We start from the raw sequence: 26,547 nt of genomic DNA on the forward strand, positions 1-26,547 counted from the left end.
GCGGGAGGTTGCATCAGCCGGATCCAGGCTTCGCGCGTGCGCACTTGCAGCTCAGCGGTCGCTTAGGAAACCGCCCCTCCGCCGCGGCCCGCCCTCCCCCCGCCCCCCCGCCCCCCGCCCCCCACCTCGGCCCTCTGGGCCCAAGGGAGCGGCATAGACTGGTGGAGGGGGCCCTGGAACTGGTAATGGCGTGGTACATACTCAAGAGTCCAAGTGTACACGTATGCCTTAGACTTGCATGTATTTATACAACACTGTGGTTCCAGTGTTATTCACTGCTAAGTAGATCATCACCCTAAGATTTAAGTCCAGTAAAAGTTGGGAAATGTGTAAATATATATCTGGTGTTAAAAACACTAATAATGTGGAGTGATTAATGTCTTAAGTGAAAAATGAATCATTATGCATTCCTGTCCGCTCGGTTTTAGGATTTCTAAATAACGGTTTAGCTTTACCTAGGATACAGCTTTGAGGTCTTTCAGCATCTAACCCACATAAGTCTTTCATAAAAAAATGTGAACTGTTTCTCAAGTGGTGTCCCTGTTAGTTTCTTCAAATGAGGCAAACAGAGGAGGAAAGAAACGGAGCCCCTAGAACTGTTTACTCTCGTCTTTGCTTCCCCTTCAAGTCGTATTTGTATCCTGAGCCCCTAGAACCATGGGATACAGCACCCAAAGAAGGAAGCACAGAGAATTATCCTTTGAAAAAAATTGTGTGTATCAGAGGGTAAAGAGTCTGACTGCAATGCGGGAGACACGGTTTCGATCCCTGGGTCAGTAAGATCTCCTGGAGAAGGAAATGCGAACCCACCCCAGTATTCTTGCCTGGGAAATCCCATGGACAGAGGAGCATGGCAGGGTTCGCACAGAGTTGGACACGACTGAGCAACTTCACTTTATAATCTTAGTTGCTACATTTGATTCTTGTGAGTTTGATCTTAGTCCATTTGTTTATTTCTAATAAAACTTTTAAATCAACACCTCTTAAGTCAAGTATTTGTTCAGAGGGAGTGTAGCAGGTTTGAGCCCTGGCGACAGCAGTAAGATCTTTCAGGGACCCAGAGGAAGCCAGCTGCTCCTCTTGCTTTGTTGAGACTGTTCAAAGAATGGCTACTTCTTTCTAGGAAACTAAGAGGTCAGCGATTTCTATGGTTTATCCCTTTTTATCTTATTATCTATATCTCTAGCAATAGCTCACTTACAATTCAGAAAAAATATATTAATAATGGGAGTAAGTTTAATGACAAGAGATGTAGGTATGCAAATTACTCAAAGCTCAGTGGATTGGTGAGTGAACTAAATTTCTAATATCATGCCTTTCCTAGATAGATTAGAGGCACAGACATCAGTTAATATTTGCTATGTATCCACTAAAGATTTTTTCCTCATCATCTGCAGAATAAAGACTCTGTACAGTCTGTCCTTTTCCTATATTTTTCTAGCCTTCTTTTCAGTAACTTCCCTTCATGCAGGTTTTACTCTAGGAACACTGGATTTGTTTCCTGCCACTATTCAGTTTCTTAGTCAAGAAGGCCCTCACCTCCATGCTTCAAGGTTCAGCTCCAATGTCAACACCTTCTCGAAGTCTCTGCTGACCTTTGCAGTCAGAACTATACCGCTGTACTCCATCAGAGCATGTAACACACTGCTCTGTATATATCCCTGTAAACGTTCTCTCCTGCTGGTCTCTGCTTGTTGAGGGCTGTATACCAATACCTCGCACAGTAGTTCCCAAGGTATGATTTGGGCACCCCTGAGGATCCCATTTTAAGACCCTTCCAGAGGGTCCTCAAGGCCAAAATTATTTTCACAATAATACTAAGCTGTTATTTTTCTTTTAAACTTTACTTTTCTCATGAATATATAGTACACATGTATCTTCTAGAGGGTACATGATATGTGATCTGGCAACAGACTGAATGCAAAAGCAGATGTGAGATCCCAGATGCCTTCTAGTAAGCCAGATATGAAAGACATTTGGGAAAAAATGTAGAATGATGCCACTCTTCTCACTAGACATTTTTTCAAGAAAACAATTTTTTGCTGTTATTTATGTTAACATATAATGGGTTTATATTTTTAAATTAATAAATATTTTAAAAAATCTTCTGGTTTGAGTTCTAAAACAATAATTATAAACAATAATTATAGATATAATTTACATAAACAAAATTCTTTGGGGTCCTCAACAATTCTTAAGAATTGTCCTTGCCAATTCTTAAGGAAGGGATCCCGAGACCAAAACGTTTAGGAACCACTGACCTAGGATGTTGACTGGCACATAATCGGTGACCAATAAATGTTTGTTGAATGAATGGAAGAGTAATAATACTTTAAAATAATAGCATCTTCCTTATGGCCAAGTCTCTTACATTCCACTCAGCTTTGTCACTAACACCACTTGCCTCCCCCCCAAATATTCCTTAAAACATCTTGAATGGGCCTTCCTTCCCCATCTAATCATTGGATATATAATTTTTACTCTCCTTACCTTGGAATTTGCTCTAAAGGGAAACAATGGGATCATAAAGTACTGGAAAACTTTAAGAATATGTGACTTTGCCTCGTCAGTCTTGGCAGGAAAATAAAGTGTGAGCCACCTCCTGAAGCCCGCTATCAAGCAGGCAGCGGAGGGAAGGCAGCTCTGTCTGCAGAGATAGCACTGTCTTGTCAGGGCTGTGTGCCTGCTGGTGAAGACAAGAAGTCTTTAGACAGGCAAGCTGACTGGCAGTTTGGCCGAAGATAATTTAAACCTCAGTTATATTTATTTTAAAAGATTTTTCAGGGTCTAAGGTAAAGAGTGTGTAGCTTTTCCCTTCATTTTTCAGTCAGTACCACCTCCAAAATTATTTTTCAAGTATCTCACACTCTGGAAATCACCTCCTCTCTCCCGCTCACTGCCTTGAAATCCCTATTCAGCTGCTACCACTGCCCTCGCTAAACCTCCAAACCATCGCAGTTACCACACTTTGTGATTCATCACCCTCCTTCACTCTTTCCTCACCCAATTAAGAATCTCATGATCCAGTATGAAAACTACCCCCATGCAAAGACCCTTCATTCTCATGCTCTTCTCCTACTCCAGTCTTCTTCTCTGGCAAAATTTCAACCCTAGGGAAACCCAACTATCCACTTATTCTGAGCTTACAGTCTTGCCGAGCTTGAGAAAAGCACTCAAACATGCTGACTGACTCACTTTCTATCTGTGATGACAAATTTCATCCATGCTAGGCACTCTTACATAGTTCGTTTTTATTTTTTTGGCCAAGGCATGCAGAATTCTAGTTTCGCAACCAGGGATTGAACCCATCCCCCCTGCAGTGGTGCAGAATCTTTACTGTGCCGCCAGAGAAGTCCCCTTAGATAGTTTCTTAGCAGCTTTGCATCTCCTACACTGAGACTGTTTCACAATGTTCATTCAAATTTCCAGCATTCCCATACGCATTCTTCTCAGCTTCTGGACACACCTTATACTTCACTGAGAAGACAGATAAAACAACATAAACAACTTCATTTTTTCACCACCAAATCCACCAATCTTCCTGCATCTGGACCCACATACTCTGCTTTTGATCCCATTATAAGCAAAGAAGCCTCATGTCCTCTTGAGGAATCTGGCCTCCTTTATCTCCTCTTTCCTATAACACGTAATTTTTTTTCTTAAACTGGTTGAACACTCACATTAACATGTGTTAATATCACCTATCTGAAACAACAAATAACTTCTCCCTAGATACTTGCATCTCCAAGTTTCTACACCACTGCAGCAAAAATTTCTCAAGAGTTGTCTACTCTCACAGCCTCCACTTTCTCTGCACTTATTCTGTATTCAAGCTACTCCAATGTGGGTTTCATCCCCAACACTCATTAAAACAGTTCTTACTGGGACATTCCTGGTGATCCAGCCGTTAAGAATCTTCTTTCAAATGCAGGGGACACAGGCTCCATTCCTGGGTGGGGAATTAAGATCCCATATGCCATGGGGCAACTAAGCCCATACACGTCTCAACTAGTGAGCCCTTGCATCACAACAGGAGAAGTACACTGGCCACAAGAGTCAGTGCAGCAAAAAAACAGACCAGATTTTATCAAGAACACTTTGCCAAATCCAGTTCTCTAACTTGTGGGTTGATGTGTGCACCCCTAAAAGATGTTGAAGTCTTAATCCCCCAGGACCTACAAATGTGACCTTATTTAGAAATATCGTCCTGTATGTTAAGATGAGGTCATGAGGGTGTGCCCAAATCCAGCATGACTATGTCCTTATATAATGGGGAAATCTGCATACACACATGCACACACACAGGGAGAACCCCATGTGAAAATGGAAGCAGAAACTAGGGTGAGGCATCTACAAGCCAAGGAATGCAAAAGATTACCAGCAAACCACCAGATGCTAGGAAAAGGTGTAGAACAGATTACCTTTCTCAACTCTCAGAAAGAACCAGTCCTATACCTTGATCTTGGACTTCTGCCCTTCAGAACTGAGATTAGTTTCTGCTGTTTAAGCCACCCAGCCTGTGTCCTTTGTTACAGTAGCCCTTTTCTTCAGACTCCCATGACATCATTACCTCGGTGTCCCTACAATTCCAGGAACTCTTTCTCTTCCTCTAAGTGTTGGCTGCATCAGAGCTCAGTCACTTGTTGGTTTGTTTGTTTTTAAGCCTCTCTAATCAGACTCTTGAGAGTCCCTTGGACTGCAAGGAGATCCTGCAAGTCCATCCAAAAGGAGATCAGTCCTGGGTGTTCATTGGAAGGACTGATGCTGAAGCTGAAACTCCAATACTTTGGCTACCTCATGCGAACAGTTGACTCACTGGAAAAGACCCCGATCCTGGGAGGGATTGGGGGCAGGAGGAGAAGGGGACGACAGAGGATGAGATGGCTGGATGGCATCACTGACTCGATGGACATGAGTTTGAGTAAACTCCGGGAGCTGGTGATGGACAGGGAGGCCTGGCGTGCTGCGGTACATGGGGTCACAAAGAGTCGGACACGACTGAGCGACTGAACTGAATCTAGGTGATCGCATCCAGTTCCACAGCACTAAGTGCCAACTTCCACTTCTAAACTCCAGACCGACTCTTCCCTTGGGCTTCGGATTCCATCATCCTACTTCTCCACTTGGATGTGTGGACATCTCAGACTTACCATGATCAAAATAAAACTCTTGAGATCCGCCAATCGCATCTTCCCCATCCCGTAATACCCCTACAGTCCTTTTCACCCAGTTGCCAAGCCCCTAATCTTAGGTGCTAAGTCGCTTCAGTCATGTCTGAGTCTTCGTGACCCTATAGACTGTAACCCGCCAGGCGCCTCTGTCCATGGGATTCTCCAGACAAGAATACTGGAGTGGGTTGCCAAGCCCTTCTCCAGGGGATCTTTCCAACCCAAACCCGCATCTCCTGCATCAGCAGATTCTCTACTGCTGAGCCACCAGGGAAGCCCCCTATCAGTTCTACCTTCAAAATATATCCAGAATTGATCTACTCTGCACCATCCCCATCCTAATGTCACTCCCCTCCTAGACTACTGCTTCCATTCCTGCTTCAAACAGCAACCAGAATGATCTTTGACTACGTACAGTGCTATAATCCTTTTCTCAAAACCTTGTAATGGCATCTCCATCACACTGGGAATGAAATCCAGAGCTCTGATGGACTTTAAGACTCAATTCAAATATCTCCCTGTGACGCCCATTCTCCCTGCCCAGCCCCTCCCCTTTTCCACCTTGTCCAGGACACAGCACTCTAATCACGTTTCCATGTCTGCCTCCCTCGCTGGACGCTGAGTTCCACGAGGACAGGACTCACACCCTTGTTATCTTAGTAGCCATAGTGCTTGGTACCCACTTGACCCAGAGAAGGTCATCCGTGTTGTGTATAGACATATCAGACAAGTCCCAGACCCCAGAATTACCTCCCAACTTAAAATGCTGCCTCACTTTTGAACTTTCAGGTCTAATCTAACCTTTACCTCCCAACCCTAACAAGTCCAGTTATGTCATTTTTACCACCTCTGTTTGAACTCAGAAAATCCAGTCTCCTGGGCTTGTTTCTCTTCTCCCTGGGCACCCCTCCCCCCACACTCCCTAATTCTCATTCCCACTCCCTCTGTGTGGTTCAGGTTTCTACCCTATTTGGCCAAGAAATTTCCTTAACTAAGACTCTTGCCAGATTCAAGTTCTAACTTTTAAAAAGTCCGTTGGGACTTGCCTAGAACTGCAGTGACATCTCAAAGCTACTTAGAAACACAGAAGGTAGGTTATCACTTACTACTGTTACTACTAAAGGTCCCTTGGAAGCCCCACAAAATTTCCCAGCATGAAATATGACTCCACACTGGAGAGTTTTGAAAACTTCTGAGTAAACTGCTTGAACAAGGGTCACCTCACCTCCAGCTTTCACTTGGGTTCAATTCTGGGCGACGGCTCCACTCTAACAACATAATCGTTGTGTGGCATCTCAAAGGTTGTTTCCTCTCTTATGAAACAGGCTTGGTTAAATATCACTAGGCAGTAAACTTCTTAAAAGCAGAGAACTATCTTCATTTATCTTTGTAATCTTTGTTACCTGGTAGAGAGGGCCCAGTGCACAGCTCCAGGGACCGTATTCTTTGCGATGGAGGCACGCCAGCAGGCAGCAGTGACTGGAGAGCACAGTAAATGTTTGCTGACAGTTAACAAATGAGCCATGCCTACTTTCCAGTATAGTTGTAATGAAAAATGACATGTGTATTAAAACGCTCCAAAACTACCAAGTATTACACTAACTTAAAGGACTGCATTAAACACTGCCTAGAAAAGGGAGCACAGGTTTGAAGTCAAACCTGGGTTCAAATTCTAAAGCCAAGGCTGACTGCCTATGTCCTTAGGCAAATTGCTTAATTGCTCCTGTCTGTAAACTGGGAGATACTACTACTCACCCGATCAAGTTGTTGTAAGCAAAGATTCAGCTGACACATGCATATAAAAGTTATCATTTATGGAACCACTACTAACATTATCATCTTCATCTCATATGTCAGATGTTTTAATCTAAACATTTAAACATGAACAAATCTTGAAAATGATAGTTTTGTTTTTCTAAACATCATTTATTAGAAAATACAATTCCAGAGAAAGTAGGAGATACAAGGACATCTGGGAAGTGGGTACAGTACACAGATCTCTTTAAATCAGGGGCATCGAGGGTCAAAGTAAAATGAGCTACAGGCAAAAAGCCAGTAACACATCTCTGGTCCATTCACCTGGAGAAGTTCCACCTCTGTTCCCCACTCTCCCAGCTCCTGCTCACAGCAGCCAGCTATATTCTTGGCATTTTTACTTTAAAAGTTTATAACTTCCTTGCTGCTCTGTGGCTTTAATCAATGGAGCTTCTTTCTCCAGTTATGGAATGAGTTAACAAAAGGGGAAATTTCTGATCCTTGTTGGAGCTGGGGAGGACAATCCACAGAGTATCCCCATTTAACTCCATTCCCAAATCACTGGACACAGCCACCAATTTAAAAAGTTAACATCAAATTCAAAGTCGCTCCTTTTTTCAATGAAGACAACCCTTTGGAGTAAAGCACACGAGTGAATTTCAAATCCATTTGGTAGGGAATGAGAGTAATAAGAGATCAGAGACCCAGTCCCTCCCTCCCAGCTCAGCTCAATCCAGCCTCCGCATAGCCAAAGAAAATCACAGGAAAAAACCCAGTTTTGATGGGATCCCCCACCCGCACCCCTTGTCTTCAGTTAGGGCATCCCTTTGGCTCCAGAATAATAGGTTTATGGCCCCACAGAATGAAAGAAATTCTTATTAAAAAACATGACAGAAATGGGGTTTGGCAGAGAAGCAGTGACAAAGGAGTGGCAGGTGATGAGGAAAGCTTCCCCGTAGCAGCAGGCAGCCCCGCTGGCGCGTGCAGCCCAGAGCCCCTCCCCGGGGCCAAACCAGCCAGCAGTCTATCCCACCGGAGGAAACGGAAGGGACAGACCTATGGGGGATCACCCCAGCATATTCACAGGGACAACATCATCCCCAGAAAGGCTGAATGAAGGGGCAGAAGAGAGTATTCAAGGCATGTCCTAGCAGAGTAGGGGAAGACCAGAGAAAAACTGCCCCAGACGAGCCCAGGTCCCTGAACACAGGTCCTCTGCAGAACCCCGTCCGGAAGGCCCTTCCTTACACACAGAGGCATCACACTGCTCTCCTTTGGAGGCAAAATCAGACAGGCCCAGCATGCAGGCCTCAGTCAAGCACACCCAGCCCTCCCCGCCCCTCCTGACCTGCCTCAGGGAGGGAGGGTGCTCCCCGAGGGCCCACTGGGCCTCTCCCCAAATAATTCCTATAGATAGAAACACAAAACAACAAACAAAAAACCTAGGGGAAAGTCCAATAAGAACCTTAATCAAAAAAAGTCCAAATAGTCTTCCTCTTTGCCTTCTGAGGCACATGTAAGTCCCTTCTCACAAGGCTTCCTGTCCAGTTAGGACAACATTACTATTTCATTTTTTAAAAATAAAAATAATGATACCCACCCACCCTCCCGCTAAATGCTACTTCTACAGCGCACCTCACACACTTCAAACCAGGCATTGCTCCCTTGACGCAAGGTAAACTTAAAACTTTGCTGCAACCTCACAGCCTCCACAGGGCTGCTCATCACAACCAACTCAAATGCCGTCTGCAGAGGAGGGGACAGCAGAGAGCATCTTCACTCTCCCTGCCTCCCACCCTGGAGGCCAGGACGGCAGGGAGGCCCACCGAGGGCCATGCCCCTACCCGAGGAAGGGACGAGTCCTCTCCCCGGCTCTGCCGTGAGCCTGGGGTCCCAGGCCGGGGCTCCGCTGTGTTCATAAGGTCTCAGGACTTCGAGATCCCAATGCAAACCAGCCAGTCTTCTCCTGGGCCAGGTCCAGCTCTCGCAGGCGGATGTGCACCTCCCCAAGGAGAACGTTCTCCCAGAATCCTTGCTCACTCAGCACACTCAGCTGCAGCTCCCGCTGCCGCAGGTCTCCCTTGGGGATTCCATCATACACCAGCTGCAAACGCCACATTGGGAAGGGAGGGAAGCAGTGAGAGAGGGAACATGGAAGGGGGAGACGCTTGTCTGTGGTGGTTCAGGGAATCGCCTGGTGGACCAGTGGCTAAGATTCCATGCGCCCAGTGCAGGGGGCCTGGGTTCAACTCCTAGTCAGGGAACTAGATTTCACTGCCACAACTAAAGACCTCGCATGCCTCAGTGAAGACTGAAAATCCCGTGTGCCACAACTAAGAACTGGCACAGCCAAATAAACAAATAAATACTGGAGGAAAACAAGTGAACCTAACAAAAGAAAAAATGTTCTGGTTAGAAAGATAAAGAAAAAAAAAAAAAAAGAAGAAAGATAAAGAACATTACAGCATGCTAATACATATATATGGAATTTAGAAAGATGGTAACGATAACCCTATATGCAAAACAGAAAAAAAGACACAGAAATACAGAACAGACTTTTGAACTCTTTGGGAGAAGGTGAGGGTGGGATGTTTCAAAAGAACAGCATGTATACTATCTACGGTGAAACAGATCATCAGCCCAGGTGGGATGCATGAGACAAGTGCTCGGGCCTGGTGCACTGGGAAGACTCAGAGGAATCGGGTGGAGAGGGAGGTAGGAGGGGGGATCGGGATGGGGAATACGTGTAAATCTATGGCTGATTCATATCAATGTATGACAAAACCCACTGAAATGTTGTGAAGTAATTAGCCTCCAACTAATAAAAAAAAAAAAAAAGCCAAAAAAAAAATAAAAAAAATAAAAAGTTAAAAAAAAAATGTTCTGGTTAAAAAAGAAAGGTAGTTCGTGGTGCTTTGATCTGGCTGAGCCTAAGACCACTTTACCTCCCCAACCAGAGTCCGAGGGAATACAGAAGGCATACAGTACCCAAAGGGACCTTCGAAGAACCCTGTTCTCAGCTCAGGATTCCAGCAAATGAAGGCTCCTCATTATCAGCGAAGGACCAGCAGGCTCCTCCTCCCCACAGACACGCCCAGTTGTGGAATCCCTCCCCTGCTGCTGCTGCTGCTGCTAAGTCGCTTCAGTCCAACTCTGCGCGACCCCATAGACGGCAGCCCACCAGGCTCCCCCATCCCTGGGATTCTCCAGGCAAGAACACTGGAGTAGGTTGCCATTTCCTTCTCCAATCCCTCCCCTAAGTATCAGCAAACTTTTTAACATAAAGGGCCAAATAGGGAATATACTAGGCTCTGTAGGCCATACAGTTTGGTCTACGTCACAGATACTCACCCTACTGCTACAATGTGAAAGCAGCCACAGACAAGACTTAAATGAACAGGAATGGCCATGTCCCTATATGGCTTTATTTACAAAATCAGGCATAGTTTGTTTACCAACCCCAGCCCCACCCATCACCTTCCCCACATACCATCTCATTGTAGGTGGGGTTGCAGGTTTTCCGGGCCACTTTGGTTTTCTTCTTAGTGGTTTTCTGAGGGTCAGGAAGGAGGTAAATCTTGACATAGGGGTCGGGGTCATTTCCATCCTGGAGCAGTTGCTACAAAGGGAATGCAAAGCCAAGCCTTCTATCTGCCTCTGTGTCACCATTCCTGTGGTCACTCCCTGCGCCAGTCTCTCTTCTCCCACACCCAGCTTCTTGCAATGCACAATGTTTATGTTTCCCAGCCAGCCTACTGCATTCTGCCAGAAACACCTGCCGTGGTAACATTAGATGTCCTCCTAAAACATCAATCAGGTCACCCATGATACCCAGTCTATACTCTGTATATGAATGCCCAGGGCACACCATAATGTGGCCTGTTCTGAATGAACCATAATATCCCCAGATATCTTCACCCAATGTCTGTCTATTTTGTCATTTGACCCAAGAAACCCCTAGTGAGAGATAAGTAGAGAAATGAGTCAGAGAGATTAAGTTGCTTGTTCAAGGTCAGCCAATCAGTGACTCACGCAGGCTGATCCTTTTAAAACTTAAGTCAGATCTTGGCATGCCTCTGCTCAAAACCCTCCAGTGGCTCCCATCTCACTCAACGCAGGACCAAGGCTCTGGTCTGCCCTCTCTGACCTCAGCATCCACTATTGTCGCCCCTGCTCCAGTGGTTTCAGTTACACTGGCCTCCCCCCGCAGGGCCTGACACACACTGGACAGGCTCCCGACTAGGGCTTTACCTGCTCCTGATGCCTGGACCAGTCCTTCCTCAGATGTGTGTTCATGACTCCCTCCTTCACCTCCTTGCACCTCTGCCCAAATACCTCCTGGTCAGTGAGGGTTTCCCTGGCCACTCTGAGAATCCGCTGATGCCCTCATTCTACCCCAGTATCCCTCCTCTGATTTATTTCTTACCAAAGTATCTGACTTGCCGAGTATTTCACTGAACTGTTTGCCTCTTCCTACTAGAATGTAAGCTCCCTGAAGGCAGAGATTTCGTTTACCCTGGTATCCAGAGCGAATGTATCAGTGCCTGGCACATAGCAAGGAACTGATGAAGATCTGGTGACTGAGATGAACGAATGATGCTGTAAGAGTGAAACCCCCGTAACCTTTGATTCCAAAGCTCATGGACCTCCTGCCACACATCAATGCCCCAACCTGCGAAAGTCCAGCACTCTGTAGGTATTCTATGAGTTCCCTTCCCCTTCTACTCATAAGGTTCTCAGAAATATGTCAAATATTTAGTAAGTACACGCTCCCTTGATTATGCTTGAAGGAGGTCTTCAAGGAGGCTGCCTTAACTCTATAGCCAGGAAATAGGCCCCCTGGGTCCCTCCCTTATAATAATCACCATAATAATAATACCAGGCACTATGTTAAGTATTCTACATGCATTATCTCATTTAACCCCTATAACAACCCTATGAGACAGATGCTAACATTATCCTCATTTTAATGAGGCTAAGAGTAACTGGGCTACTTGCCAAAGGCCACAGGTAGTAAGAAGCTGTGTCCAGCATTGCTTGGTCATTCCATAGGCCTAGCATGGGAGCAGGCCCATTGGGGATTCATTTAGTAACTTTTGTGATTACTCTCATGATAGGGGGGTACAAAAAGGTCTCATCAGTCAAAAAGTACCAGAAGAAAGATAAAGATCCAAATAAGGACTTGTGTATGTACTTACCAAGCCCCGAATGTGCATCACCATGATGAAGAGTTTATTGTTTTTGTAGGAGATGGACAGTTTCACCTCTCCTCCAACCTTCCCGACTGGCCGGGCCCATGTGCCTTCTGCAGGGACAAAGGGCACAGAGCAAGGTCAGGGGGCCAGCCTTGCCCCGTCTGGGGCCAGGCAGATGTTTCTGTTTCCTTCTGACCCCCTGCCCTGTCTCCACGTCAGATTCCTGATATCCCATCAGGGATCGGCCACGTGGCATCTGTGAGCATGACCTAGGTTGGTGACTGCGAGCATGACTTGGATTGGGGTTGAGTCCATCCAATTTCGGTATGTAAGTAGATCCAGTCCCTGAGAAATCTGCTCAAGGAGCTGTGGACCTCACAGATTCTCTAGCCAGTAAGCAAAGGAACAGAGACAAGTCAAGGAGAGAGACTTGGGAAGAAATGGGGGCAGGAAAAATTACCTTTCGGAAGGTTCAGAGAAGTTAAATTGGTTCTTAAATTGAAGAAAGTAGGGAAAACCACTAGGCCATTCACGTATGACCTAAATCAAATCCCTTATGATTATACAGTAGAAGTAACAAATAGATTCAAGGGACTAGATCTGATAGACAGACTGCCCTAAGAACTATGGACAGGGGTTCGTAACATTGTACAGGAGGCGGTGATCAAAACAGTCCCCAAGAAAAAGAAATGCAAAAAGCAAAATGGTTGTCAGAGGAGGTCTTACAAACAGCTGAGAAGAGAAGAGAAAGGCAAAGGAGAAAAAGAAAGACATACACAACTGAATGCACAGATTCAAAGAATAGCAAGGAGAGATAAGAAAGCCTTCCTCAGTGATCAGTGCAGAGAAATGGAAGAAAACAACAGAATCAGAATGGGTAAGACTAGAGATCTCTTCAAGAAAATTAAATACCAAGGGAATATTTCATGTAAAGATGGGCACAATAAAGAACAGAAACAGCATGGACCTAACAGAAGCAGAAGATATTAAGAAGAGGGAGGAAGAATACACAGAAGAACTGTACAAAAAGGTCTTAATGAACCGGATAACCACACTGGTATGATCACTCACGTACAGCCAGACATTCTGGAATGAGAAGTCAAGTGGGCCTTAGGAAGCATCACTATGAACAAAGTTGGTGGAGGTGATGGAATTCCAGTTGAGCTATTTCAAATCCTAAAAGATGATGCTGTTAAAGTGCTACACTCAATATGCCAGCAAATTTGGAAAACTCAGCAGTGACCACAGGACTAGAAATGGTTAGTTGTCATTCCAATCCCAAAGAAGGACAATGCCAAAGAATATTCAAATTACCACACAACTGTATTTCTTTCACTTACAGATGTACAAGCAGGGTTCAGAAAAGGCAGAGGAACCAGAGATCAAATTGCCAACATCCATCAGATCATAGAAAAAGCAAGGGAATTCCAGAAAAACATCTACTTCTGCTTCATTGACTATGCTAAATCCTTTAACTGTGTGGATCACCATAAACTGTGGAAAATTCTTAAAGAGATGAGAATATCAGACCACCTTACCTGCCTCCTAAGAAATTTATATGCAGGTCAAGATGCAACAGTTAGAACCAGACAGGGGACAATGGATTGGTTCAAAATTGGCAAAGGAGTACAACGTCAAAGCTGTATACTGTCACCCTGCTTATTAACTTATGCAGAGCACATCATGAGAAATGCCAGGCTAGATGAAGCTCAAGCTGGAATCAAGACTGCTGGGAGAAATATCAATAACCTCAGATATGCAGTCAATACCACCCTTATGGCAGAAAGCGAAGAGGAACTAAAGAGCCTCTTGATGAAGGTGAAAGAGGAGTGTGAAAAGGCTGGCTTAAAACTCAACATTCAAAAAACTAAGAACATGGCATCTGGTCCCACCACTTTCATGGCAAATAGATGAGGAAACAGTGGAAATGGTGACAGACTTTATTTTCTTGAGCTCCAAAATCTCTGTGGATGGTGACTGCAGCCATAAAGTTAAAAGACTGCTCCTTGGAAGAAAAGCTATGACTAATCTAGACAGCATATTAAAAAGCAGAGATGTTACTTTGCCAACAAAGGTCCACGTAGTCAAAGCTATGGTTTTTCCAGTAATCATGACTGATGTAAGATTTAGACCATAAAGAAGACTGAGTTTCAAAGAACTGATGCTTTTGAACTGTGGTGCTGGAGAAGGCTCTCGAGAAGTCCCTTGGACAGCAAGGAGGTCAACTCATCCATCCTAAAGGAGATCAGCCCTAAATACTCACTGGAAGTGTAACAGAGTGAGCACAGCCCTGAGCAGGAAAGCCCTGCTGGGCCTCATCACTCTGCACCTGTTACTGGGCAACAGGTCCTGCTCAGTAGCGGCTCAGGTCCCTCAGCAGACCCTGCCCACAAGCAACCACTGTCAACGAGCAACGTCAGTTTCCCGCTCAGCTACTGGTCAGGGCCGCAGCGGGCCGCGCCCTCTGGTAACTGTCAGTGAGGGAGCACTGGGGAAGTGACCGAGTCAAGGGTTGGTGGTGTGGTGGTCATCAGATGGAAGTGAGGTAAGAGGCAGATCCAGGCCTCCTTCTCCTGGAGGCCCTCCAGCTTACCCAGCCTCACGCCAGTAGTGAGCTGGGGGGCCCGGGGAACAGACTGGGGATGAGTACTGGGAGCCCTCACGAAGGCCCTCCACTAGCCCTGGCCCCGGCCCTGAGAAGCGGTGCCCCTCTCCCCCATCCCTGTCTCTGTGACCCTCTAGCAGTGGCCGTCTGCCTGGGCACAGTCTGGGGGATCTGGTCTCCCCATTTGGGCAACCTGAGGAGACTGAGGACCAGCTGGGTTGGATGCCAGGCTCCCTCAAGGATGCCAGCTGGGCAAGACATGGGAACCTGGCCCTGAAGGAGCTGCCAACTGAGATATGCCTCCCCTTAGCCAGGACTGGGATCTTGGAAGGTTAAAGTTGTGCCTTGGGACTTTGCCCTGTCTTATCAGGACAGAGAATAACATTCGTCAGGCAGAGATTCACAGGAACATCCTTACCTGAACACTGACCTAACTTCAAGAACAAGACTCTGCCACTAAGAAGTCTGCAAGAACTAACCACACCCCTCTCTCACCTTTTGCTTTTAAGGGGCCTTGCGGAAAGCTTTCAGTAACTTTGGGGTTCTTAGGGCATGAGCCACCCAGCTCCTTATATGAATCTGTAATAAACCTTTCTCTGTTCCTGACTCTATTGTTTCCTATTGATGGTCCTCACTGTGCATTGGGCACAGGGGCTTGCAAATTCAGTAACTGAAGGACTGGTGCTGAAGCTCCAATACTTTGACCATCTGATGCAAAGAACTGACTCATTAGAAAAGACCCTGATTCTGAGAAAGACTGAAGGCAGGAGGAGAAGGGGAAGACAGAGGACGAGATGGTTGGATGGCATCATCGACTCAATGGACACGAGTTTGAGCAAGCTCTGGGAGATTGTGAAGGACAGGGCAGCCTGGCGCGCTACAGTCCATGGGGTCACAGAGTCAGACACGACTGCGTGACTGAACAACAATAGGGAGGCTGGCAGAAGTGTCGCAGACAACACTGTACCTGAGGACCTGGGAGCCAGGCTGCTGCCTGCGGCCTTCTCATCCCTGGGCAGGGGGTGGAAGAAGGTATACACCAAATCACACTGGAACAGAATCAGAAAACAGGTCATTCCTCAGCGAGACAATGGCACAATGAAAAGTTACAAGAGACTTACAAAATGTGATAACCAAATGTAATACACAGTTCTTATTTGGGTCATGGCTTAAAAACACCAACTGTTTAAAGAATTTTGGAGACAACAGGGAAATTCTAAATATGGGCTAAGAACTGGGTGCTGTAACAACAGTCCAATTATGTAAAATGATATCCTTGATTTTTAGAGATGCATAGTATTTAGGGGTAGAATGTCATGATGCCTTTGACTTACTTTAAAATATTTCAGAAAAAACAGATGAAGTAAACACGGCAAAAAATAATACCTGTTTAGGTGATGAATATATAGGTATTCATTATACTGTTTCTCTATTTTTCTGTATGTTTGAAAGTTCCCATATAAAAAAGTTTTGAAAAAACAAAGCAAATAAAAGTAGTCACATCAACTCAAAAGCAGTCCATTCTTGGCATTCCCTGGCAGGCAAGTGGTTAGGACTCAGAGATTTCACTGCCTGGCCCCAGGTTCGATCCCTAGCTTAAGCCAGCCTTGGACAAAGACTATAAATCCTACTTTTGAGAATGTTTCCTAAGCAATTAGGGAAACAAAAACAAAAACTAAAATGTGTGACAATACCCACTCTGACATTAATAGTGAAAAGTGGGGGAGGGGCATGATCTAAATATCTTTCAAGAGGCGAATGGTTAAAGAGATGGTATTGCAAGTCAGTGTATTAACTTGACATAGATATTTAAAGTTATGCTAAATATAAACACCAGTAAAAATAAAAAACCACTATAAAGCTGTAAAAGTCACATTTATACATGGCCAGATAGGAAGGAAACAGGGAAATGTGCTTAGGCGGTATTTAGGGCGATGGGACTCCTGATGACTCTGTCTTTATGACCATTATAACACCAAATTATAACGGCATTTGCTTAAAAGAAAAACCTAGGTGGTGCGCACACTCAGCTTGTTCAGGAAAGCCTTCCATCTCCTCAGGCTCCTGCTGAGCCCAAGCACTGTGTGAGGGCACCGACACAGGTCTGTGCCTCCGTGTGCCCGGCTGCGGGTCTGGGTTTCACGTTTCTGCGCGCAGCTCAGCGGGGCTGGAGCCACGACCCCCCGCCCCGCCGCTCCCCGGACGGGCCCAAAAGACGCAAGCGCCTCCGTCCACACTCCCCACCCCTCAGCGGCGCCAGGCCAGGAGGGACAGAGGGCCACCCACCTCGGCCACCTCCGGGGCCGCGTGGACCAAGTGCCAGATGTAGCCGTTCAGCTCCTCCCGGCGCCGCTCGGCCCCCGCCTCTCCTCGCGAGCGGCCAATCACGAAGCGACTGGGGAAGCTGGCGGCCGGTGGGGAGACGGTCAAGAAAAGGAAGCAACAGCCTTTAGTCCCATTCCACTTTCATTTTCAGCCACCTGATCCGCATTTCTCCCGGCCTCCCATCCCAGGGACCTCTCCCCGACTCCACGCCTGGCCCGGCTCCCCAGGCTTGTGCCAGGACCCGCGCGCAGCATCTCACGCTGGGCAATTGTAAGGACCCCAGAAAAGAAAACCAAACCCAGGAGTGCTCAGGCAGCTCTGGAGCCGCCAGTTTCCCCCCTCACGGTAAAAATTCTATTTGAAAAACCGCTCCTTAAAATTGTTGTAAAACACATCTAACAAAATTTACTGTCTTACCCTTGTTAAGTGTACAGTTCAGAATTAAATGCACTCACACTGGGGTGCAACCACGATCACCCTCCCTCTCCAGTCTTCTCCTCTTGCGAAACTGAAGCTCTGTACCCACTAAGCAGCTCCCCGTTTGCTCCCTCCCCCTGGCAACCACCATTCTACTTGCTGTTTCTATGAATCTGACTACTCTAAGTACTTCATGTAAGTGGAATCATGCAGTATAGTAATATTCCATTTTGTATATACACTACATTTTCTTTATATATTTGAAAAGTACTTTTACTCTTTAGAAGATTAGACAATTCAAAACATCTTCAGACGCCATCAATCCCCTGCCGTTAGACCCGGTTTGCAGCCTGGCCGGTGCACTGAGGCTTGCTCTCCAGGCTGGAGGACCACTTGAGAGGCTCAGAAGCGCACGGCCAGCAGGGGGCGCGCTTGTCAGCGCACATTGCCAGTTAAGAAAACCAAGGACGCAGGTCTTGACTGCCAAGGGCAGTGCTGCCCAGCGCCCGTCTGCCTGCCCTCCTGGCTACCCCTCAGTGCAGACAGGAGGCGGAGCAGTTACCTGGGCAAGAGGGAAGAAGGGAAGAGCAGCCGCAGCTTATTGTGTAACTCCTGGAACTCCTCAAATGTCCGCTGGATGTAAGTGGCCTCATGAGCATTCTCTCGCATAACCTTTACCACGTAAATCTGCGAAGCCCAAATATTAGTGAATACCTCCTGCCAAACCAATGAAGGGGGGGTAGGTGAGGGGACAGAGGGTGTGTGTGCGTGTGTGTGTGTGTGTGTGTGTGTGTGTGTGTGTTGGAAGAGTTATGCGCTCTAGAAGGAAGAGTATAAAAATGTCTCTAATGGAGATGAAGATAATATACATATGCAGGAAAATGAAAGCAAAGATTCACAAGAAGAATCCTTAGTTCACAAGACCCTTGGCTCAGCGGGAACAGCCATCCAGCTCAGCTCCCTGACTAGGCAGGCCACTTGGGCAGGGGAGGGGAAAGGGTCTGCAACTGCCCCCGGGACAGGGTGCTCAGCCAGCTCCAGCACCCACAGTGTGGAAGGAAAGAAACAACCGCAACAAGTGGGGTGGCGGGGAGCAGGAGAGTCAGACTGCAGCGGACACTTACATAGCCCTTGTTAGGGTGGAAGACCTTCTCGTGGCGACAGAGAAACACATCGCTTATGCGGCCTGAGCTCTTGAGAGTGTGTGTTCGCGGAGCAAACGAGAGGGTCAGCCGATCATCTGAGCCTAAAAACTTCATCTGAGCCAGGTTATGAATAAAAAAATTGAGCTTTGTGGCTACACTGCCAAGACTGGACTCTATCAACCTGCAGAAGGACGGGAAGAAAATGTTGCAACCACAGACCCAAGTCCCCACTGCCTGGGCAGAGCTGTATCTCAAGGAATATCCCCCAACACCTGAGGCTAACACATAGCTTAGATCAGATCATTTCCCCTGTGTGATATCCTCATAAGCACATGACTGCACACAATGATCTGAATACAGTTTATTCCTGTGAACCATGGGGGTCTCATCTCCCCTCACCGTCCACCAGGGCCAAAGACAGTTAATCCAAAGCAGGAGGGGACTGAGGGATGCCACCGTGGGGTTACCATGTCAAAGTCTAAACACTGCTGTCAAACTGAGCTTCAAGCTTCAGCATAACGGATCCCCACCAAACAAAACCCAATACAGAGATTTTAGTTCTGAAGGAAAGGTACTGTACTAACCCCAGAGAAAATTAAACTTGCTAAGTTCCCAAGAGGGTACATAATAAAATGGACAAAACCGTAGACATTAGTACATGGGCACTTTCCTGCTTTCATACATAATGTGTCTAAAAACATCAAATATGGGAAAATGGAACCATGAAATTCCATGTTCTAACAAGGGGGAAGGTCCTGATCGAGAGACCTAAGAACTATTACAAAATCCCTATTGTACATGGCCCCACAGACAACGTCCCTGACCGAGACTTGGTGAGAATGCAATCAGGGGATCGCAACACCTCCGTGTAAAGGCTGGCACCCAAGTTCAGGCGGGAAGACCGAGCCTGAGAGAAGTAAAACGATTTACCCAAGTCAGACAACTGACCCATGTTGTCAACGCTAAGCTCTGCCTCAGAGCAAAGCCTCTCCCGTCGCCCTAGCCCAGCTCCTCCCCGTCGAGCAGCCTGGAAATTACTGCCCAGAATGGCAGCACTGCTTCGCATGGAGGGTCTCACCTGGTGAAGTAGGTGGTGGCATTGGCCTCCGTGTCCTGAGGCCTCAGGGCATCGTACACGTACTTGAGGTCTTCCAGGTCTGAGAGTTCAGGGATCCCGCAGGACAACATCTAGACGAGCAAACACGACAGGGCGTCTGTAACGACCAGGAAGTGAAGGTTTTCTACAGCTTCGCTCCCCAACCCTTCTAGAGGGTGGTAGAAAGATGTGGTGGGCAGCGGCTGGCAGGCCACGGGAGCTGGGGGGTCTGGAGCAGGAAGTCAGATACCAGCAGACACGACTGTCCCCAGGTGTTCTGGGCCCTGCCCTTATCTCGGGCTCAGAGAGGCAGATCTCCGGAAATGGAGCCTTAAAGATGGTGTCAGATGATAAGAAGGAGGGGTTCGGAAAGGGATGGAGCTCCTCACCAGGCCCAGAAGGTTGAGGAAGAGGTGGGTGTGCTTGCGAATGAGGTTGTAGGCTTGGCAACAAAGGTCAACAAAGTCATGGAAGCGGCTGGAAGGCTTGTCACCCCCGTTGATGACATACGCCATGTCCGAGGTGAAGACAAAGGGGGCGCGGTCCCTGAGCCAAGGGGAACACACAGGCAGAAGGTCAGCATGAAGGAGGGAGCGCACCGTGTGGGCTGTCGGGGGAGCTTCCCCTCATCCCTCAAAACCTGCGTGACACTGGATCCACGGGCTCCTCCAACACTGTTTCTTTTCCTACTTTAACCTTAGAAGATCCCCAGACACGTCATTCACTGGTCCCTTGGCTGTGAGCTCATGGCTCCCCCCGGGTATCTGGGACTTCTTTTGGCTGTGGTCTGGGCTCGTTTCCCGTTGCTCAGCCCTCAGCAGGGAGGGAGAAGGGCTGGTCCCTGCCTTCTTCTGCAAGGCCTCAGTGCTCTCTTCCCCAGAGCTGCTCAACCCAGGGGTCACACTCTACAGTGGGCTTGTGTTCCAGCTCTGAACCATTTCTGCTGACCTCCTGGGCCCACACACACATCCTGGCTTCAGGGGACCGCTTACCGCTTGATGTTGCCAAACATCTGGGCATGGCCCAGGAAGCGGCCGAAATCTATGTGGAACATGTGGCCGGTCGTCTTCAGCATGATGTTGTCATTGTGTCGGTCACAGATGCCCAGGACGTAGGTGGCCACACAGCAGCCAGCACAGGAGTAGATGAAGTTCTCTACAGCCTGAGCGGAGGGCACGCAGAGGGGAGGGAATAAAGTCGTGCACAGGGGCCCCAAGGGCAAAACCAGGCTGACCCGAGCCTGCCCTGACCCTCTCCCAGGAGGCCAGGGGCTCTCGCATCTGCCTGTTCAGTCTTCATCACTATTGACATACACACTGAAGCATACAGAAGCTTGTCTTGTATCTTATGGGGCAAAAAGGAGATGGGAGGCTTATATGTATATATCCACCTTCTGCAATATATCCGTTATCTGCAACACACGACACTTTCTACACCCTTCTTTCTCCTCGGGAAACTGGTGGGAAGGACAATGGACTGATTCAGGAGCCCAGGCTTGACCAGCCAAGAATCAGGCAAGCTTGATGTTTACAACTTTCCTGCCTGGTTCTGGTGACCTTAACTCAAGCAGAGCATCGAGGCAGCAGACTCAAAGGTCCCCTCCTGACCCTGCTCAGAATTTTTCTGTCCATCTCCTCGTCCCCAACAGAGCTCCATTTCTGGTGTTCTTGGTAACCAATAAATGCTAATCTAATTAAATTCACTTCTCTCCAAGGAAGAGCTGAGGGAGCTTTAACACTTTTAGAGGGTGTTTTACACTTGAAAATCAGACATCTTTAGTTGGTAAAATGTGTTAGAGCTATTTCTGAGTTTAAAGCAGGAGATGGAGGAGTAAGGGGTTGGATCTACCTTATCTTATCTAGTTAATATCTGCCCCCTTATCTGTCTTTCCAGTAAAAATGTATGGAATTCGTGAATGGACGCCTTTCATCCTCCAAATCCTCTTTGGGAGGTTCATAGAATTCCTAAGAACTCAAGAAAGACTCCTAAGCAGAGGCCACAGTTATCAGAGCTAAGCAGGAAACTGGGCATGAGAGAAAGTTTCCCAGCTATAGAACATGCCCTTCCCACCGCCCTCTGCAAATTTCTACCCAGCCTTCAGGGACCTTCCTGAGTTCCCAGACCCGCCCAGCCCGCACTGACTCCTCCCTGCTGGTCCCCTACAGGCACCAACACTCACTCAGAGTTTAGTACTCTCCCTTTCCCAGGGTCCAGTGAGCTTATCCCCCAGCAGCCTCTTGGCTGCTCCACAGGCCTACTCCAAAACACAGAAATCTCCCAGCTACTTGTTAAATTAAACCAGATGACTAATCCCCTAGGAAGTTAAGAATAGAAAGTTTGTAAAGAACTCACAGAATGTACATTCTGGAAGAAAAAGATGACTTCTATGATAGGAAAATACGTAACTGAAAAGAAACTGCTCGATAACCCATCAACTCTCAGTCTTGACCATCTCTACCGACCTGTCTTCCTGTCACAGGTATTCTTGCTACCTGAAATGTATCCTGTTTTGACTTACGAAGCAGCTGTATGCCTGTCCTATGTCACAGAGTCGATGACTAAAGTCTCCTCACCTGAGTTATACAGGGTGTTAGCTGCTTACTGGCAGGAAGTCTCAACGTATAAAGAGAGAGCTCCTGATTTAAGGGGTTTCATGTGTAGGGTGGGGGTACTCTGTTTGCTGAGTAGGTGGCCAAGAGACAAACATCTCTAGCTCTCCCCTCCTGGAAGGCACCATAAAAAACTACCAGCATCATTCTCGTAGAAAGCCTAGAAGAGGTGAGAGTCACCTTTGAAAGACTGATATTAAACATGGAGATGCTGAGTTAATTTCTGTGTGCATTCTTGTTGTACAAACTTCTATAACATTTATTATGATTCTTTATTACATTGGCAAGGAGTAATCACAATTCCAACACCAAGTACAATGCCTCTCTATGGTGGCTATTTAATACCTGAAAAATACATGTTGGTATAAACAGCATATGGAGTTGAGGGCGGGTGGAGACAATATTACTTCTTTCCAAGGGTAGAGGACCTTAACATTCACAACATAGAGGAGGTGGGTTTGGAGGGACGGGGAAAGGAAGAAAGGGCTTTTCTGGCAAAGGAAGCACCACCGTCTAAAAGAATCTAGGAAATGGAGGTGGCTCCTTAAGCTACAACGTAAGTGACCGTAAGATGGGGAGGGGCAGAGGAGGAGACCACAGGGGTCGGCAGGGCTAGGTTACAAAGGGCTTTGCCGCAATGTCGTGGATGATGAGCTCATCTCTTAGGACACAAGGAGTCCTTGAAGAAGAGAGAGCAAAGGTGTGACATTAGCAGTTTGCACTTTATTTTAAAAGCCTCAGAAATCAAGCAGAGAATGATAATGGGAAGAGGAGAGGCATTCCAGTGGTTCAGGGGGCAGACAGCACCCGGCTGAAAGAAATGGTGAGAAGAAGTCAGTCAGAGTCAAGAGGCCTCTGGGGAACAGAGTCAACATGGCTCTCTAAAGCAGAGTGGAGGCATCAGGCAGACTGTGACTCAGACTGCCCTGGCGGCCCACTGGTTAAGAAGTCACCTGTCAATGCAGGGGACATAGATTCCATGCCTCATCCGGGAAGATTCCACATGCTGCGGGGCAACTAAGCCCAAGTGCCACAACTCCTGAGCCTGCGCTCCAGAGCCCGCCTGTGATAGCTGCTGAAGACCACGTGCCCTAGAGCCCGACTCTGCAGCAAGAGGAGCCCCTGCCAGGAGAAGCCCACGCACAACGACGGAGACCCAGCACAGCGTAAAGCTAAATGAAGTAAAATAAAAAGCAGAAGACTCATGGCTCTGTCTTGGGAGACCACACAGAGAGTCTTATCACTCAGGAAACACACAAAAACCAGGTTTCGAGAGGACAAAGAGAGCCAGAAAGCTCGGTTTTGACTTGAGTTTGACACAGGTCAACACAAGCAGAGATCCAGCAATCGGGTGGTGAGAGGGAAGAGGGGATGGCTCTGGAAGTCATCACAGCGGGGGTAAAGCAACAGGAGATGATGAACTGGCCCAAGAAGAGTACAAAGAGCTCAGCAGGCCAGGAATTAAACCCTGGGGAACGAAAGCACTCACGACCTTGGAAGATCCTCTAATTATATTCACTAAACAACATTCTGATTATAATTTGGCTGCCCATGTAGGTTCTCCCTAAGGGATAAAAGGCACTGGTCAAGAAAAGTCAGTATTTATCGATCCCCATAAACTAGCATTCTGGTTTAAGGCCCTCCTCTTAGGAGCGTGGTGATTATGACTCACTCTCTCTCCCTCAAGCATGATGAAGCCAGAGGCCAGAGCTGTGAGGCTGCGTGCCAGCCACAGGGCCCTGCAGGCCACCGAACCCTACCGCCCAGGAAAGCCCCTCCCGAGCAAAGGCAACTACCTGCTCCATCGTCTCTGTGTCATCATCCACCTGCACCCCTGCATGCCACACACTAACTCCAAAACTGGGAACAACTGAATGAACCTTACTTCACATCTATGGAAAAGAGGAGTTGGATAAAACAGATAGCCAGTGGGAATTTGCTCTATGACTCAGGGAACGCAAACAGAGGCTCTGTAACGACCTACGGGGGTGGGATGGGGAGATGGGAGGGAGGCTCAAGAGGGAGGGGACGTATGTATACCTATGGCTGATTCATGTTGATGTTTGGCAGAAAACAGCAAAATTCTGTAAAGCAATTATCCTTCATTTAGAAAATAAATTAATTAAAAAGAGGAGTCGGATAAAATGATCTCTTAAGTTTCTTCCAACTCTTGTTCTGCAGAGCATCACTGGACTCCTCAGAAGGCACAGGAGGACCTGAATAGGACCCCTGACTAAGAAGGCACCCCTTCCTCCAAACTCAGCCTGCCTGAGGCTTCCCAGCTGGATACCAGAGGATGTGCTTGGTCAGCTTCTCAGGCATTTAACCACCTCTAGACACTGGGAGGCACCAGTCCACCAGGAGTGTTTCTCCCCTCCCAGCACAGCTGAGCTGTCTTCGCTGGGCACACGCAGGCCTTGTGGGAACACAGCAGGGGGCCAGGCCACGCGCATCCCACCCCAGCCTCACCCCCGCTTCAGTCCTACCTTCTCATACTCGTCCTCCCCAGGGTTGTGCTTCTGCAGCCAGTCAGCGAGGGGCCGGTCCTTAAAGGAACCGGTCACCCCGTGCTCCACCTGGATCTTGCGCAGGGTCTCAGAGTTGGGGATCATCTCCACCATCCCTGTGAGGGGAGACACCGAGTCACTCTCCAGAGCAGAGAAAAGCTATCTGTCAGGAGAGGACTACAAGAGCTTTGCTGGATGCATCCCTATAAATTTAGCTCTAGGACATTTGGACAAACGTCGATAATAAGGGGAAAGATCAACCTTACACCTAAAGCAACTAGAGAAAGAACAAACAAAACCCACAGTTAGTAGAAAGAAGGAAATCATAAAAATCAGGGCAGACATAAAATAGAAATGAAGAAAACAACAGCAAAAATCAATGAAACGAAAGGCTCGTTCTCTGAGAAGACAAGCAAAATGAATAAATCTTTAGCCAGACTCATCAAGGAAAACAGTGAGAGGATTCAAATCAGTAAAATTAGAAATTAAAAAGGAAAAATTACAACTCACACCACAGAAATACAGCATGTCATAAGTAACTACCACAAGCAACTATATGCCAACAAAATGGACAACATGGAAGAAATGAACAAATCCTTAGAAAGGTACAACCTTCCAGGACTGAATGAGGAAGAAATAGAAAAACAAACAGACCAACCACAAGTAATGAAATTGAAACTGCAATTTAAAATCTTTTAACAAAAGCCCATGACCAGATGGCTCCAAGCATTTAGAGAAGACCTAACACCCATCCTTCTCAAACTCTTCCAAAAAACTGTAGAGAAAGGAACGCTACCAAGCTCACTCTACAAAGCCACCATCACCCTGATACCAAAGTCAGACAGAGATATCACAAAAAAGAAACTTACAAGCCAGTATTAATGATGAACACTGATGCAAAAATCCTCAACAAAATACTAGCCAACAGAATCCAACAATATGTTAAAAGGATCACACTCCATAATCAAGTGGGATTTATCTCAGGCATGCAAGGATTCTTTAATATATATAAACAAATCAAGGTGTTATACTATATTAACAAAGAAGAAAAACCATATGATCATCTCAATAGATGCAGGAAAAGCTTTTGACAAAATTCAACACTGGTTTATGATAAAAACTCTCCAGAAAGTGGGCACAGAGGAAACCTACCTCCACATAATAAAGGCCATATATGACAAACCCATAGCAAACATCATTCTCAATGGTGAAAAATTGAAAGCATTTCCCCTAAGATCAGGAGGAACAAGACAAGGATGTCCACTCTTGCCACTATTATTCAACAGTTTTGGAAGTCCTAGCCATGGCAATCAGAGAAGAAAAAGAAACAAAAGGAATCCAAACTGAAAAAGAAGTAAAACTGTCACTGTTTGCAAATGACATGATACTATCCACAGAAAATTCTAAAGATGCCACCAAAAAACTTCTAGAGCTCATCAATGAATCTGTTAAACTTGTAGGTTACAAAAGTAATGTACAGAAAGATCTTGCATACCTAAACACCAACAACAAAAGATCAGAAAGAGAAGTTAAGGAAATAATCCCATTTATCACTGCAACAAAATGAATAGGAATAAACCTACTCAAGGAGGCAAAACACCTGCACTTAGAAAACTGTAAGATACTGATGAAAGAAATGAAAGATGACACAAACAGATGGAGAGATACACCATGTTCTTGGATTAGAAGAATCAAGATTGTGAAAATGACTACTACCCGAAAGCA

The 26,547-nt window shown here is 46.7% G+C and overlaps 1 protein-coding gene across 3 annotated transcripts in view; it reads right to left on the reverse strand.

The window, feature by feature from the left end:
* Positions 1 to 7,073: 7,073 nt before the first annotated feature.
* PIK3C2B (phosphatidylinositol-4-phosphate 3-kinase catalytic subunit type 2 beta) overlaps positions 7,074 to 26,547 on the reverse strand; it is a 67,393-nt gene continuing 47,919 nt past the window's right edge. For 2 of the 3 annotated variants that reach the window (XM_043922834.1, XM_043922833.1), the window contains 11 exons: positions 24,802 to 24,938; positions 20,699 to 20,868; positions 20,096 to 20,252; positions 19,689 to 19,798; positions 18,590 to 18,791; positions 18,028 to 18,152; positions 17,010 to 17,127; positions 15,691 to 15,772; positions 12,122 to 12,228; positions 10,414 to 10,542; positions 7,074 to 9,027 (listed from right to left, as the gene is read on the reverse strand). In XM_043922834.1, coding sequence (XP_043778769.1) covers positions 8,839 to 9,027; positions 10,414 to 10,542; positions 12,122 to 12,228; positions 15,691 to 15,772; positions 17,010 to 17,127; positions 18,028 to 18,152; positions 18,590 to 18,791; positions 19,689 to 19,798; positions 20,096 to 20,252; positions 20,699 to 20,868; positions 24,802 to 24,938 — 1,526 coding nt within the window. In that variant the 3' untranslated portion in view covers positions 7,074 to 8,838. The remainder of the gene's footprint in view (positions 9,028 to 10,413; positions 10,543 to 12,121; positions 12,229 to 15,690; positions 15,773 to 17,009; positions 17,128 to 18,027; positions 18,153 to 18,589; positions 18,792 to 19,688; positions 19,799 to 20,095; positions 20,253 to 20,698; positions 20,869 to 24,801; positions 24,939 to 26,547) is intronic. The other variant, XM_043922835.1, reaches the window with a different exon arrangement.

Source organism: Cervus elaphus, chromosome 14 (genome assembly GCF_910594005.1).
Source record: "Cervus elaphus chromosome 14, mCerEla1.1, whole genome shotgun sequence".
NCBI lineage: Eukaryota > Metazoa > Chordata > Mammalia > Artiodactyla > Cervidae > Cervus > Cervus elaphus.